The 17,173-nt window shown below is 36.0% G+C and overlaps 1 protein-coding gene across 8 annotated transcripts in view; it reads left to right on the top strand.

The window, feature by feature from the left end:
- The window catches only part of KCNH7 (potassium voltage-gated channel subfamily H member 7), a 460,792-nt gene that overhangs the window by 309,658 nt on the left and 133,961 nt on the right, over positions 1 to 17,173 (top strand). For all 8 annotated transcript variants that reach the window (XM_060302349.1, XM_060302355.1, XM_060302352.1 and 5 more), the window contains exon 3: positions 3,901 to 4,056. In XM_060302349.1, coding sequence (XP_060158332.1) covers positions 3,901 to 4,056 — 156 coding nt within the window. The remainder of the gene's footprint in view (positions 1 to 3,900; positions 4,057 to 17,173) is intronic.

Here is a 17,173-nt window from a genome sequence, read left to right on the forward strand (position 1 = left end):
TGTCGTCATCTACCACCTTGTTCTGCATTCTTCTTCATCATTGTACTTATTTTTACTTGATATATGTGTTTATTAATTATGTCCCCCCAGTAGGATATAAGTTTTACAAGTTCAAGACCTTGATTTGTCTTCTCACTGCTGTTCTTCTCATTACCATCCGAGAACTCAGACCAGTGCCTGACCCAATATTAGGCACTCAGTAGACATTTTCTGATTTCAGGGTAAGGATACCCTATGAGTACAAACAGTAGAATAAAACATCTTTCAAGCAGCTCAGAAGGAAGAGTCTTGGTATTTTATTTAAAAATGCCCCTAGGAGTTAATTAATAAAGGAGTAACTATTCAGATTACCACGAGTTTGCTTGCTCTGTGGCTACAGTTAAAAATTAACTTTCTAAACATTTTATTAAAATTCGCACTGTTCCTTCTAAGCAGCCTTTCCCACTTTGACAGTGTTTTCACTCAGGAGACAAAACATGGAAATGAACCTGAGTCTAACTAATATTAGTATAATTGCATGTATAATTTTATAATCATTGGATAATGTTATTGTAAATAAGCTGCTTCTTAAAAAAACATTATTAATTTCATTTGAATACAAGGTTTATTTCACCAAGGCCTGAACTTTTTATTTCCAGATTTTTTTTTTTTTTAGTTCTCTTATTTATACATTATTGAAAGTGTCTATTTTTGTCTTCATTGCTAGATTAGTATTTGCTGGGTTATGCTTCCATTTCTCTTGCTCCCACTGTTGCAATAAGAAAAGTATTTAGGAACACACAATAATGACTTTTTAGAGTAATGTTACTTTACAAAAATAGTATCTTAACAGAACTTGGAGTTCGTAGCATTATGCAAGCTAAACTGTTTTTGCACTGTAAAATGTATTAGATTCTTCTCCTCTTATAAATTCCATATATCTCCTTTCAGTATCTGCTTTCCAGGAGTCTATGCAAGATTGATGGAGACATTAAATCCAAAAACTAAAAGAGAAAAAAATGTAAATGTGAGTCTTCAGTTGACTTTAAAGGAGATATATTGCTCAATAGAAACATGCAGGGAACAATGATAGTGGGCAGTAATCCTAGATTAATTACACTTACTCAGTATGTTTATGGAACCAATGCATATGGCCAAACTTTTTTATAAAGCACTATAATTGTATGATTTTTTGCACTGGACAGTAAATGTACCAGCCTTAGTATTGAAAAACAGGATTTTTGTCCCTTATTACTGAAAGCAAAATTACTCTGCCCTATTACAAACCTATTAGATCTCTATCCCTACATCTTCTATTTATTGATCTCTCAAAAATCTGTGCTTTATGTTTTATTGTACAATCAGCAGTAAACCTCAAACGTTGAAAGATTTGAAACTGTGAAGTAACAAATCTGTGAATTCACAATGGTATTCTAAATGATCCAGGAAATGTCATTTTAAGTGGTAAAATCAATATATATTTTGGTTCATTAGCAAAATACATAATGGCTATTTCTAGCATCTCCTCAGACTCTCTGTTTAATCATTTTGTATTGTGATGCCTGGCCTGAAGCAATTCTATTTTTAGTGCTAATGGAATAGCCCTAAATTGCTTATTTTCTGTTTACTAAAGTCATCCTGTTTGTTACCATGGAAACTGACAACTGCTCTAGCTAACTATTTTATTAAATGAATTGAAGATGTAGCTGAAGACTGTGAAGGTGCAGCACATCATTCTTAAAACGTCCTTTCCAATAGCTGCAAAACTATGGCCATATCTATAGAAAGAAATGAAATTAATTATGAATAAGGTCGTCTACATTTCAAACTGGCGAGGCTTACCCACATTTGAAAATCTGAATCAAAACTAGCACGTAGGCATCCCCAACTTACAGAGAGTCTATGTTCTAAAAGTGTATTTGTAAATCAGTTCCTTGGAAATTGGAACACATTAACCCATAGAAACAATTTCATAAATAATAATTAGGTCTCCAGGGCCACCCTCAAAAGCCCTGCAACCTGTGATGTCTCAATCTATAGCAATATTAGCAGTAGCCTTTGTTCTCAGCTCTGGCAGCAGGAGCCAGTTCACAGGGATGAGAAGAAAGGAAAGAGTTTTCTCCTACTTTGTTTTTAATAGCGAGAGCATACATGGAACACCATTTCGGAATACGAGCGTCCACAGTAGATGTTGGAGCTCTCAATGACCCTGTCTCTAGCCTCTTGAGGTCCGCTTATTACCGACCCTCCTGAGTTGGTCCTCAACGAGGGTCCTCCTGCCCAATGTCATTCGAGCCAATAGAAGAAGACTGAGTGCGGTTCAGAAGCAAAGGAAAGTTTATTCTTTGATCAAAGCATGGAGAGGAGGTGTGAGCTCCTGCTCTAGAGTCCACGCTCTCCCTCCACCCACGCCCGCCTACCCGGCCCCCAAAGGCTGTGGGCGGGGCTGCTTTATAGTGCTCCAACTGTGGGGAAGCGGGGTGGAGTTCTGGTGAGTGGGGTGGAACTAAGGCTCCTCTAGGCTCCAGATTGCAGTGCCAAGGGCGCAGCAACTCTGCACGCGGCCCACTGAGTTGGGGTTTCGGGCGCAGCCATTTTGCACTAGGAACTCTGGTCTGAAGTGCTGGGTGCAAGGGTGCTGCCCGAGGCACCCTATGAGCAAGTGAAGCTAGACTAAGCACAAAAGAAGAAGTTAGACCTTATCTATCACCTAGATTCCATCTTATTCTTCCTGGGGACCCAATGGGCTTTGCCAGTGACACTCTCACTTTTGCACATCTCCTTCGGAGTTTCACGCCAGACAGATCTTGCTCCCACCCTGATCCTGCCTCTACATTGAACCGTCCTTCTCCTCAAGATGCAAAAGGGTCCCAGCTAATTGTTTAGAAAAAAAAAAAAGAGATAGAGAGAGAAAGCAATCAAAATACTCTCTATTGCCTAAATGATTGAACTCTTCCTGAAGTTTTTGCATTTTAAAAAATACAATATTTTTTGAACCCAAATAAATCCCTAACCTGTGAGATTTCCATCACCACGACTAAAGAAAATATTCAGAGGGTCCATGTGTGAGGAAACTGCTCTGAGGGAATACTCAGCTTTAGAAGTCAGACCCCAGAAGTCAGTTGATTTAAAAGAAGTCAGCTTCTTGACTGTCTTCTCTAAATCTTGGGTCTTGGGTTTTCTGTTCAAGGATGGATGTCAGTGGTTAGTTGTAAACTGAGTCATCCCTTTGTTCATTTCATTTCCAGGAGATTCTAATAAAATGTATCTTATTAGCCCTATAATTGTGCTTTTAAAAGAATATCACCTTCCCGGTTAAAAAGATCAAATTAACACAATAATATAGACAAAAGTTTTGTTCTTATTTTCTAACAGAATACAAACCGAACAAAATCATTGTGATTTGGGCATTGTGAATTTTACACAGAAAAGGAAAGAATTATTAGGACATGTTTAAGACAGAGTCAGTCATTTTTTATTTGATGTCTAAGAAATTAAAGAAGAAAAAGGAAATAATTTGAGATTATTTCAGGATGAGAAAAAATGAGTTATCTTAATTATTTATAGAGCTATATTTTATATAGATTCAGAATTAAAATATATAAGAAAAGGCTGACAGTTATTTCTATAAAGTTAAAGAATATGTCTTTTTTTATTATTATTAAAGTGGTGAGTATAAAAACAAATAAGATTTGATTCCATTTTTCCATAATGTAGTACTTGAATTTGCCTGTAAAATCTTTCTGGGAAATTTGTGCATTTTTACGTAAATATATGTGCAATAAAATATGAAATAAAAAAATCAAATTTTAATTGAATTTCAGTGGTCATTGAGGGCTTTGTTAGAATTTTAATGTTACTGACACTCCAAAATGAAGGCATATTTTTGACCTTACACTCATTTTCTTTTAATCTCCTTAGGTTCTACTTTCATTTGTAACACTCACATCATTCCAGTGAAAAACCAAGAGGGCGTGGCTATGATGTTCATCATTAATTTTGAATATGTGACAGATGAAGAAAATTCTGCTTCCCCAGAGAGGCTAAATACAATATTACCAGTCAAAACTGTAAACCGTAAGTAAAAGACAACGTAATGCTCTTGATACTCTGCTACTGTAGTAATTTTAATACATGCTTCATTTTGATTCAGTTCTCAAAATATGTTTGCATTTTATGTAAAATAATTTGTATATAAAAAAGCTATAGCTGACATTACCCATCAGTGCCTAACAGAAGTGATCAGCTGCTTTCAAAGCCATTTGACTTGGTTATACCAAACTTATTTAGCCAGTCCCCTACTGATGGGCATTTAGGTTGTTTCCAAATTTTGACTATTGTAATAATGGCAGAATGAATTGTGCATATGTATTTTCATGTGTATATGTACATTCTTGGACAAAATTATCTTCAGAGTAAGGTTCTATAAGCGGTATTCCTGGGTCAAAGGGTAAATGAATATGTAATCTTTTTAGATACTGCCAAACTCCTCTCCTTACGTTTGAACCATTTTACACTAATACCAATGTATTATATAATACAATACAATGTATTGTATATACATTGTATATAATATTGTATATACAATGTATAAAATACAATGTATTATATCTTTCCTCCAAAGCCTTGCTAACAGAGTGTGTCAGTCTGCTCGATTTTTGTCATGATAAGTGAGAAGCAATACCTCAATTAGTTTAGTTTACATTTCTCTTGTTATGAGTGAGGTTCACATATTTGAGCACTGTGGACATTTCTTTTTCTGTCAATTGTCCATTACTTGTATACATGTTCAGTTTTTTTGTCTTTTTCTTTTAAATTGTGGAATAAATGGCAAATCGCTTCCCCAGCAAATTGTCTTTTATCTTTTTCCTAATTTTTGTCACACGAAGCCTTTATTTTTTTGTAATGTGGCTAAATTTATCAACCTTTTCTTTTGTCGATTCTGAATTTTTGAGTCATAATTAGAAAAGCTTTCTCCATTCCAAGGTTGTAAATAAACTCATATTTTTTTCTAGACTTATGTTTTAGGATCTCTAATCCATTTTAAGTTTAGCTTGGTTTATAGTGCAAGTTATAAATTTAATTTGTCATTTTATCAATGGTTTTCCAGTTGTTCTAACATCATTTATTAGAAAGTCTGTCTTTCACCAGTAATTTGAGATATCACTTTTATCACATACTAAACTTTCTTACGTGCATGAGTATATTCTGGTCTTTCTATTCTGTTCTCTTGATCTGTGTCATTGAGAATCACACTGTTTTCAATATACGGTTAACCTCTTATATGACATACTCTCTTTAATGTTAATTTTCAGGGTTTAAGGTTATTTCTTGTTGCATATTCCACATGAACATTAGAAACAACTTGTCTGGATAAAAAAAAAATTCCCTATGGTATTTTTATTGGATTCAGATTAATTTTATAAATTAATTGGAGGAAAAGTAACATTTTTATGATGTTGAGTCATTCTATACAGGAATATGTATATGTATTTTCATTTTTAAATCTAATTTTTGTGTCTTTCAAGAGTGTTTAAAATTTTTCCTTATTGTTTACTTTGCTACTTGACATTTAACATTTTTTGTTCTTGCTGCTATTATAAATAGGATCTTCTCTTTAATTATTATCTTCTAATAATTTTTAAGGCTACTGATTTTTTCTGAGTATGTTAATTTTATGGTCTATCTTAGTGAGTTTTCTTAGTTTGCAGTGGCTTATACATTGTTCTGAGGTTTTCAGATGTTCTATAATATCAAATAAAGATTACTTTACATTTTCCTTTCCAATTCTTATACATCTAATAGTTTTCTCTTGTCTAATTGTGCTGGGTATTACCTCCAACATATCATTAAAAAGAAACTGATAGTGAACATCAATTGTTCCTGAATTTTGTGTGAACGCCACCAGTGATTCCCATTAATTCAAATGATGGCATGTGGTTGAGTGGAATGTGTTTTATAATTTTATAGAAGTTTCCATTGACTTGTATTTATTAAGAATGGGTGTTAAAATTTGTAAATTGCCTTTTCATCATCTGTAGAAATGAGTGTGCTATTCTGTTTCCTTATTTTTATGGTAAATTTTATTAATAGAGTTACTAACATGGAACTATTCTTACATTCCTGAAAGGAACCACATTTGGACATGATGTATTTCACCTTGTAATACTGAATTCTTTTCATCTAAAATTAATTTAGGATTTTGCATCGATCCTCATCAGGGAAATTGCTCTCTAATTTTTGAATATGTATATGCAATTTCGTTAGGTATTATTATCAATGTTAGAATTACTTAGGAAAATAATTTGGAGTTTCTTCTCTATTTTATGCTCTACATAACCATTTAAAGAGTTTGGGGATGATCTGGACTTTAAAAGTTAAGTACAATTCCCCTGTAAAATCATCTAAACCTGGTACTTATTTGTGGAGTAGCTTTTTAACAATTATTTTCTCCAGAGACTGGACTATTCAGATTATCCAGCTCAACTAGTATCAGTGTCTTTGCACTCCTAAGTATGCTTAGTCTTCTACCGTTCAGTTTGTCAAATCATATCATTTCACTCCCAGTTTTTACCAACAAGGCACTCAATGAACTTATTTTATATTTCCTTCTCCTTCCATTTTGTTTGGTTGTGATACTTCTAGCTTCTCAGAGGATGTAATTTACTTTTCACTTTTGTTTTGGCCTTAAACTTCTAGTGAAATGTATTCAATGCTCACTACTTGTCTTTTTGTCAAAGTTTCCGCAAACATAACTTCTTGGATAAAGTTCACCTCTTCAGTAAATGTTCATGAGTAAATCAACACTATTTTTCTATAGCCTTCACACTTGGAGGACAGCCTGGGTACATATAAGATATTTGGCCCACATTTTTTGCCCTGTGAACCTGGTAGATAGTGTTCCACTCTTCTTGCATCAAATGTTGCTAATGAGGAATCTGATGCCAATCCACTTGTCTGCCCTTTGTAAGGGATTTTGTTAATTTTCCAAGTCCCAGAAAATTTCAGAAATAAATTAATAATGGTAGATTTTAATACTCCTATTTCAAACCAAGACAGACTTTTAAAGTCCAAAACTATTGCTTGCGTATGTCTGGATTTGACGTTCTAAGTCAATATTCCTGGATACATGGTGGGCCCTTTCAATACGTACATTCGTTATAGTTCAGGAAATTTTATTGAATTATAATTTTTAATATTTTATTTCTTTTGGTTTGTCTTCCTCAGGAACTCAAATAATATGGATGTTGCACCTTCTTTGCCTGTCTTTCATATCCATCACTTTCCTCTGGTCCTTTTTTCTCTCTTTATTCTATTTTATTTTCTTAGCTTCTCTCATTTCTAGCCTCTATTCTTGTGATTTGCTTGTAATGTGTCTTAATTTTTTAGATGACTTTGTCTTTTTCTTTCCTGAATTTAGTACCTGTATTCTTTCAGTTCTTGCTTTGCATTTTCTTATTTGTCCAGTTTTTATTCTATGTTTTTGAGTTCCTAATTTATAATCTTATTTCATATCTCTAATTACTGGTTTGAATTTTTTAAATTTATTTTGGGATGTTATATATCTATCCTGTTTCATAACCAGATATTTAGCACACTTTTCCTCTGCAAAGTATGTTCCCACTTCCTGTTTTTCTTTTATGATATTTTTGTATGAATATTAGAGTATTCTTGTTTATAGCTATTCATGAAGGTCTTTCCTGGACCATCACTAGCAAGAAATCTGAGGGGGGGCAAAGGGAATAGGTCTTGTTTGCATGCCTTTAAAAATTTTTCAGTTCCAAGTCTCATTCATATATAGCAAGGAGTTTGTAAATTTGGAGGGTTTGTGGGTAGGGGGGTTACTTGTTCTTTAAAATATATGGCACTGCCTGTTTTTGTTGTTTGCTTATTTTTGTCTTCTGAATATTCTGTCCCCTCTTATATTAATAAGGGGACCTTATGTTTATCTGCTTCCTTATTTCCCAGGCTCCAAGGGACAATTCCACCTTTGAATATCCCTCCCCCTCTCCAAGATGTAGTGCTTTTCCAAGGCTGATATCTGGAGTCTTGTGCACTTTTCTAGCCACTTTCTATTGTCTCTCTAGTAAGCAATGCTTTGTCCATTAAGGTCACAGAACTTCTCTCAGTATTTCTCACTCAGTGTTAAACCTCTTCTCCCAAGGTTAAACCCTATTTGATATGTGTTCCATTACTCTAAGGAGACTTCTGAACTCCCGCCCCACCACTTTTTCCACTTAGCTTCTGCCTGACTATTGCCGTGTACTCTTCTTAGCCAATTCTGCTGGTCTTCGGCATTTATTTCCCTGACTACATATAAATTAAAGTTTGTAATGTCTCTTTCTCTAATTACTCTTTAGGCATAGTTTATGGGTATTTTTATTTGCCTCCCTTATTGATCTCTGTGGTTTTTAGGAGGATATATGAGCAAATGAAAATTTAAGTTACTGTCATTGTCTGTGGGAAGCTGGAAGCCTTGTCACAAAACTGTAGTATTTGCATAAAGAAATTGTTGTATTATATGTAAATCAGATAGCAAAATATATGTAAAATATAAAACACAGTCCCAAAAGCCTATGTTGTAAACTGAATTAATACTAAATCAAATGTACTCCAGCTGAAAATTTCTCATAGTCAGTTACTGCCTTAGGTACGTCTAAATGACAGTACAGTATCCTGTTAAGGCAATATTGGGACAAATATATTAGTGTAATACAATTCCAATATTTTGAATATTTTATTCTGAGCAATATCACACTTGGGAAAAACTCTCTATTAAAACCACCAATCTGTCAGTCTCCCAGGTGACATGTTTAGAACAAAACTGAATTACTATAAAAAACTATTGTAATACTAAAGACTTGTTCCTTTAAGTTGATGACTGTTTTTGATATCTTTATATTTTCTACTAACCAACTTAGTCATTACTGAATGGTTCCTGAGAGTATACCTTAGGTAATGTCAGCCTGTATTTTGGTAGTGAATGTCAATAAGATAATTTTTCTGGGGGAAGCCTAGTTTTGTTTCTTTATTGTCTTCAAAAAGTCTTCATTTTCCTCCCAAAATAGCTGTTTTTCATGGTCCATCAAGTTGGATGGGAGTAAAAAAGGGAGTAGTGTATCAGCCCTATGACAAAAAAGGGGATTTTAAAAAAACGTATTCATTTCAAACTGAAATACAAATGGAGACTTGAAACTTTGATATCTTGAATGGAAGACTATCTATACAGTAGCCTCCCAGGTATCATACATAATCTATGCAACTTTATACTAGGATTAAAATGGCATCTCTTGTGCAAGTCATATAGCAAATTCAGTAGTTTGTTTCTTATTATGTGAACATGAATGGTTTCCCTACACTGCAGCTGTCACTCATATAGGGAATCTTGGAGAGAGTACAAATATGCAGATAAAATTGTTTCCAGAGCATTACAAAGACCTATTATTTACAACCATTATATTGGTTTCGATTATACCTCCTGTCATTATATGCTTTAAATTTCTCTTGGTGTCAGTTTTTGAGGAGTTGATTGTTAAATCAAGCAGAAAAGTTAAAGAGAGACAAATTATATTTGGTAGCTTCTGATGCTATCCAGTTTCTACTTTGTATCATTTCTGATCTTTGGAAAACTCCTTTTTTTTCTTAAAGTATAATTTTATTACCTGTGTGAAATAACATGTTGGCTATTTCAAACATTGTTGCTCCATCGGTAGCCTCTAAAACAAATAACTCAATAAGGAAATAAAAGCAAATCAAATTTTGATACACCCTTTTTTGCAGAAACATCTCAACTTTCAAAAAGTTTAATTTCTTATCTAAATAAGGAGTGTGTAAGTGTGTGTGTGTCTGCGGGGTTAGGCATGCCCTTGTGTTGGAATTTAAGTGAAAGTAATGGGGAGAGGCTACTGTTTGTTTGAGATGATGTGGGTTTCTATATATTCAACTACCTCTCCTGAAATGTAAACAAAATAAGGGAAAAAATGTGAAGGAGCTATAAGAAACTTAGACGAAAAAGAAATGAAGTATTAAATTGAGAATATTAAGTAATAGAAAAGGAGCTAAGTACACAATAGAAGAGATGCATCATGAAAAGGCACTATGATCAATTGGCTGAGTAAATTCTGGAAACCTAGAGACTTGTATTGAATAAAAAGGTGGATCAATTCTCAGTACAAATATCTAGTTTCTGGGTCAGGAACACAGCACAGCAAAAGTGAGCAACTTTCTCTGGGAAGAACTCATTTTTCACAAACTTAATCTCTGTCGAAGATACAGGACCAGCCACAAATAGATGTCTTAAGTCCCCTGGAATGAAGCAAGTACAGGAGAGAGTATTATTCTGATAGGTCTATCAAATTGATATATACTGCACAACGGAGTTGATTAATTACTACATAATAAATATAAATACCAAATAAAAGATATAATTAAACATTTTCTCACTGATGGTTTAAACTCTGCAATCTGAAAAGTGGAAATGATACTGAGTAGAAGAGAAAATTCTACTTTTACTACCAACTAAAAGGGGGCCACATCTAAAGGAACTAAGAGCAATGGGAAGATGTGTTCTCTTTTTTTCTGCTCTAATATCTGTTTCTATGAAATATTTGCACAACATGAAAGATAACCAAATTATGTGTCCTTGCTTACACTATTAATTTCAAAGTTAATTGTCAAGTGTGAGGCTTTTGTTTTCATTATTTTAAATAAAATATTTTAAAGTTTTATTTTATATTACTTACAAATATATTTAAGTCTTATATTTCTTCTATTTTATAGCAGAAATCTAGGATCGCCAGTCTGGTTAACACAGACACACATACACATTTTCATTTGTTAAAAATTTCTTTAAGGGGATTGGGGGGAACCTGAATTAAACAAAAAAATCCTGATTTAACAATATACAACCAACAGAAAATTAATGCATTCTATATTCTTATCCTGTCTGAAAACCAAAGAGTCAGTTGAGCCACTATAAATGTTGACCTTAAGCTCATATCCCGAAATAAATTTTAACTAATAACATTCACTCCTCTTATCATTTTAAAATAGGTTTTTGTTTAAGTCTACTTAATTTACTGTTTCCATCACGGTCAAAAAAATCCATGAAATTTTCTCATTTTACTAAACTTGAAACATATCCCAACAAGAAAGCAGGCCCAAGTTAAGTCTTTTTAGTCACAGAAAAATACTGAATTTTATCATTTATTAATTGATAAATGATTACACTACAAGTCAAAATTATACATGAGATCCTACTTTTTTAGGTACTTTTCATCTCTTTCCCTTAGCAAGTATTTCAGAACTTCACCAGGCTCGTCATGACTCTCATGTCAAATCCACCTCCTATGTCAGACAAATCACCTCCCCTTCCACACCTCCGAGCAAGGGGAGGGCTTGGGCAAGAAGTCCCTTAATCAGCCCACCCTCAACAAATATATCTCAACCCCTGGAGGCAAATCTTAACTGGGGTCCACATCTCCACTTGAAACCCATTCCCTCTGCCATTCCTTCCAAATCTGTCCTTTCCAATGCCCCTCTGTCAGCTATGTTTTCTACCGGGGCTTTCCCTTTTGCTCATGCTGCTGAGAATAGCCTATACTTCAATAGATACATTCTGTTTACATCAAATAATATTTTCTCAGAGTTTCAATTAGTTAAATGTGTTGCCAACATTTAAAAATTGGAAGATTACACCTAAAATTACGATGTCTGGGGAATTCCCTGGCCATCCAGTGGTTAGGACTCTGGACTTTCACTGCCGTGAGCCTGGGTTCGATCCCGGGTTGGGAAACTTAAGATCCTGCAGTCGCTCGGCACAGCCAAAACAACATATCTAGCTTATTTTGGAAAAAGATGAGTATGTGGCCACACATTTGCAATAAGCTGGAAGAGAATACTGACCGCACCTTTAGACGGTATGTACTCCCCAGTTTGCCACAGTCCTCAACTCTCCTTGTTGCTGTTCGTACTTGGCTTTCTTTACTTTTGTCCCCTGACTCTTCTTACAGGCATTTGGATTTTCCACACCTACTCATCGTCTCCCTTATTTCCTTTCTTCCTCTGCCCACTGTAATGAGCTTTCTACGTTGTGCTCTCAATGTTATCCTCTAGGTTGAAGGTACTGTGCTAAATTCGATTCCCTTCTCTCGGTTCTTTTATGTTTCATGACACCACGCTCCTTTGCTTCTTTTGATCTCTGTGACAGCTATTTTAGTACCATTTTCTTGTTCCTCTTAAACAAGAAACTCTTAAACACTGTTTATCCCCCAGAAGCTGCTCTTAGTATTCTTCTCTTCTTAGTCATCTTCTCTGTACACCCTGCTGGGCAAACTTATCTGTGACCTACAGGATAAAGGCTCCCTTTCAAATCAGTATCTCCAGACCACACCTGTCTCTAGACTTTTCCAATTACTTATAACTTCATATATCCAACTGCCCACTGGACATCTTTTTCTGGAAGATTTTAGCACTTCTGGAAATTTAGCATTTTCAAGCTAAGACTTGCCTTTCCGTCCCAATTACCATCTACTCTATTCCGTCAAAATAGAGTAGTTGCTCTTCATACGTTGTGAATGGTGTCATCATCCCAGCCACCCAAGCCAGAAACCTGGGCATCATGCTAAACTTCTCTTTCTCTCTAATCCTCTCTTTTCCCAACTGAAGAGTGATCAAATTCTCTTAAGCACACCTCCTGAATATCTCTCTCATACAGCCCACTGTAATTACCTACTCAGGCCCTCAACACATCTGCTGCGGTGATCTCAAAATTGGTATCTCTGCTTTCAGCTTCTTTTCCTCAGGATCATATGTCCCACTACTGTGCATCAGATCATAATACTCCACTGTTTATGTTGTTTATAATGGTTCTCTATTGCCTAAGATTAGAAAACTCCGAAACCCTGTGCATTAAGCAAAAGACACACGTTGTGGCCTCAGATACCTCCGTAGCCTCATCTCCCATCACAGCGCCCCCCAAGCCATCGCCGTCATACCCCATACTTCAGTGGTGGTTTTTTGAAACCACATACATTTTATACCACCTTGTTTTTATAGCATAGTGCCCTCTCTACTAGACTGCCTTCCTTTCTCTAGCATACCTTCTCCAAAGGACCCTTTACCTGTGGGGAGTTCCTAATTCACCCAGATAGATTTTCCTGTTCTTAACCCTGTGACATGATGATACCTCATACGTGTCTCTATTACCACACTGGCACATCCGTTTGCCTAGTAGACAAGAAACATAAATGACTAAATAAGGCCAGGAATAAAAATAGAGAGCAAGAGAGGTGAGAGCTGTGGGAAACTAAGGAAGCCTACCTTGTTTAAAGTAGCCAGGAACACTTAAGCTCCAGTTCATAGGAGGGCTGTTGTGTTTTCTTCCGTATCCCCAATATCTGGCAAATAGTGAGTACCCAATACATACTTGTAGAATGTATAAATTTATGAATGTTATTGTTATATTGAGTAATTAAGGGTTTTTTCCCTACTGAATGCATATTAGTCAGTGATTCTCCAAGAGTAAGACCGTCAGCATCATCTTGTAGCATGTTTGAAGTGCAAGTCCTTGGGCCTTACACCAGAACAACTGATTCAGAAACACAGGAATTCAGGGCTTCCCTGGTGGTGCAGCGGTTAAGAGTCCACCTGCCGACGCGGGGGACACGGATTCGTGCCCCGGTCCGGGAAGATCCCACATGCCGCGGAGCGGCTGGGCCCGTGAGCCATGGCCGCTGAGCCTGCGCGTCTGGAGCCTGTGCTCCGCAACGGGAGAGGCCACAACAGTGAGAGGCTCGCGTACCGCAAAAAAAAAAAAAAACCACAGAAATTCAGCAATCTGTGTTTTGACAAGCCCTTCAGGTCATTCTGATCCACATTGAAGTTTGAGAACTACTAGTCTAAGTTACTTAATGGTTAGATAAAACCATAAAGATAAATTTTAAGTGAAGCTAAAAGTAAAAATATAGTAAAATAAAGTTAAATTTCTATAGCATCTTATTCTCACAGTTATTTTCAAAAGTGTACTTTTTCATTTCATTTCATTAAGGTATTATAAAGGAGATTCCATTATCTTTGAAATGATTAAAATTATACTCTCCAAATCAAAAGAGAATTTTTATCTTTATGCTTACTAAAATAAAAGTTTGAATTACTCTAAAAGCTTCAACTGAAGCAAAGTCTATACACAAAAATACAGTTGGTCATTTAGGCAACTATCTAGCTAATTTAAGCCATTAAAAATGCATTCATATGCTTTGGACTCAATATTTTGAATAATTGACACATAAAAAATATATTTGCCTGTATAGCTACCTTGCTCCTTCAAATTTGTATTTCAGTGTTCAGACCTCAAGCTAAGGAACAAAGAAATTTTCTGTGTAGCTGGTTTATAAAAGGGCATTCACAATGTTTTTGCTATTCTCCATTGGAGCTGAAAGTCATTCTTTAAAGATGAAGAGCTACGGTAGTAATACAGAGTTTCCCACTCAGCAAGCATTACTATAGAAACAATCTATTATTCAGATGAATTTAATTAAAGGTTTTACAACATAACTAATGTTTACTATTATCATGTGTTTGGAAGTTTCCTCTTTTTAAAGATTAAATTTGCTGTAGAAAAAGGAACCGTGACATGGTTGCTAAAAGAAATCCGAGAAAAGTTCAGTCATAAGTTGCAGTCAACTTTATACCGTTTCCTCCCTAGGATGTGAGCAAAATACGTATTTCTAAGATCAAGAAAATTACTCACAGTTGAAAAAATATACTTTATCCTTTCGTTAGCAATGAATGTTAATGATGGCCTAAATCAGCATGTCCACATCAGAGACCCGGTGTGCATACCATTTGGAAGAATTTGTTACCTAGCAACACCCAAATCAGGGACAGTCCCTATTCTTACAGCATGTGGGTAACTGGCTTCTGTACCATTTGTGTTTGGAACACTCCATCAAAAGAGTCCCTGTCAACGTAATGACTACATGGCCATCTTGAGTCAATCTAGGTAAAAGATGTTACTACTTTCACACAACATGAGTGGACTCTTTAACTTGGCATTTGGAAAAGAAAGAATTCTATAAAACAGAAGCAAAATAGCAGTATGGTAAATCATACATTGATTTATTAAGCTGTTATCACATAGAAATGGAAACTAATTAGGTATATATAATACTGATGTGTTTGCTTTAATTTCCAGTGCCTCCTCGTGGACAGATTTTAACCTTGGGTGGCAAAAGCAGTCCACCAGCCTGTCCTATTTTCTGCCCTATCTCCTTTATTCTAAACCTGTGTTTTCTGCTTCTTTGCTCTCATGATGACCCAGCTAGGTTGGTGTCTCTCAGATATCATCAACATTTGTGAACTTGTTCCAGAAGATCTCTGCTGCTGCTACAGCTCCTATGATTACTCTCACTCCTGCTACAGCAGTGACTTCTCCTGATCTCCACACATGTGTCCTGCACTACTGGATCAGGACTCACATGGCTTCAAGATTCCTATTTGGTCTTATACTTACTGCTTTATTGTAAGATGTTGCTTTTTCTTTGGTATCTCTCGCCCTAGGAAATGTCCAAGGAGTCTTAGTCTTTCAAGGCCTTACTGACCACATCTGCTCCTTTAAAGGGTCCCAAATTTAGTTGCAGGTTTACCAGGTCGATGGACTCCCTGGTGACCTTTTGTTGTCACTAACACCAGGACTGCACTGTCTGCACTGCCCCATGTGTCACCCACTAATCAGGTTAGCCAGGTTAGTACTGAGTTCACACTGAATTATATTTTTTCCCCAGTCTAACAGCTAAGTACTGCCTTCTTTGACAATATTACGGGTTGCTCTAGCAGCCCATGGGCATCATCATATACTCCTAACACATTAGTAAGAAAGACATCTCCTTGCTGGGTGCCTCTGTGGAAATTTCTTCCTAAAGAGAAAAGTCAGATATGTCAATTATCTTCCCTGTTTCTCCAATGAAATTTGATCTGCTGCTCTCTCTGACTCAGAGATTAAAGTTTTATTTCTCTGCACATCCAGAGCTATTTGGTTGGAGAAAAGTCCCACAGTGATTTTAAGGCTTCCAATTTAAATGTCAGACTTGTGAATACCCTGATTATAGAAAGGTACATTGATGTTAATTCATGAATTCTTATTTTGCCTGATAGTAGCTGATAGTAGACTTATTCAGATCATAATTTTTTTTCAGACCCCAAACTGGCTATCCTTCCCCATCTGTACCATAGGCACTGTGCCTCAGACACCTTCCTGTGGGGGGGGGGGACAGCTGCTGGAAATTGGCCACTTCAGGACACAGCTCCACCCCTCATTGGAAGCTGTAGTCAAAGGCGAGGAACTGCCTTACCCAAGGTCATGGCCCTTCCCATGGGGTAGCTGTAGCCAGTGACTGGCTGCAACAGGGTGATAAAAACCAGATACACTAACTTCATTTTGGCATAACTCTGAAGGGCTACCCCAGCTCCACAGCTCCCAGGAGAACTGACTGAAGCTTTAGCTACATTTTCATATCAGTTTTACTTGCTCTTATCAATCCTTCCTTCCTCTTTTCCTTATAGGCATATCTCCTGAAAACACTTCCCCAAAACCCTTTTGCACAGTCTGTTTTCAGGGATCCAATCAAGATACCTTCCAGCACCCCTAATCCTTTGTGAGGGGAAATATCTCTGCTCATAGCCTTCACAACTTCCCCCCACCCAAATACACGCACATATGTCCTCTCCTTACCCCACTCTATTCTCTGATTTGAATGACTGCTGGAACTAAAATTTTTCTCTGCTTTTCAGTTTATAATTCAGCTAAGCAGAACCAAGCAAGAGTAAGATGCTTCTAATTTATCTTTAACTGGATTTTAGTAGTAAAATTATTAAGTAGTCAAAGTTCTAAGAGTTTGTAGAAATGATGAGAAATTAAACCAAGGGAATGATTGGGAATTTGTAATTGTGAGGAAATTAAGTGATTGGGAATATATGGAGAACTTTTCAGATATAGTTGGTTTTCTGCAAAAAATATTACTGTTTCTACTATCCCTAGGTATATTCTTAAGTTAGAAAATTGTTTCATGTCAAGATTAGCATAATAGTTTTCTTCCAAACTCTAGGAGATAAGAATCAGCTCCCAGAGGAGAGAAAGAGAGAGGGAGAGAGACAGAGACAGAGAAAGACAGAGAAATAATTCAGATTGATGAGGTTT

This window comes from Globicephala melas, chromosome 7 (genome assembly GCF_963455315.2).
Source record: "Globicephala melas chromosome 7, mGloMel1.2, whole genome shotgun sequence".
Lineage (NCBI taxonomy): Eukaryota > Metazoa > Chordata > Mammalia > Artiodactyla > Delphinidae > Globicephala > Globicephala melas.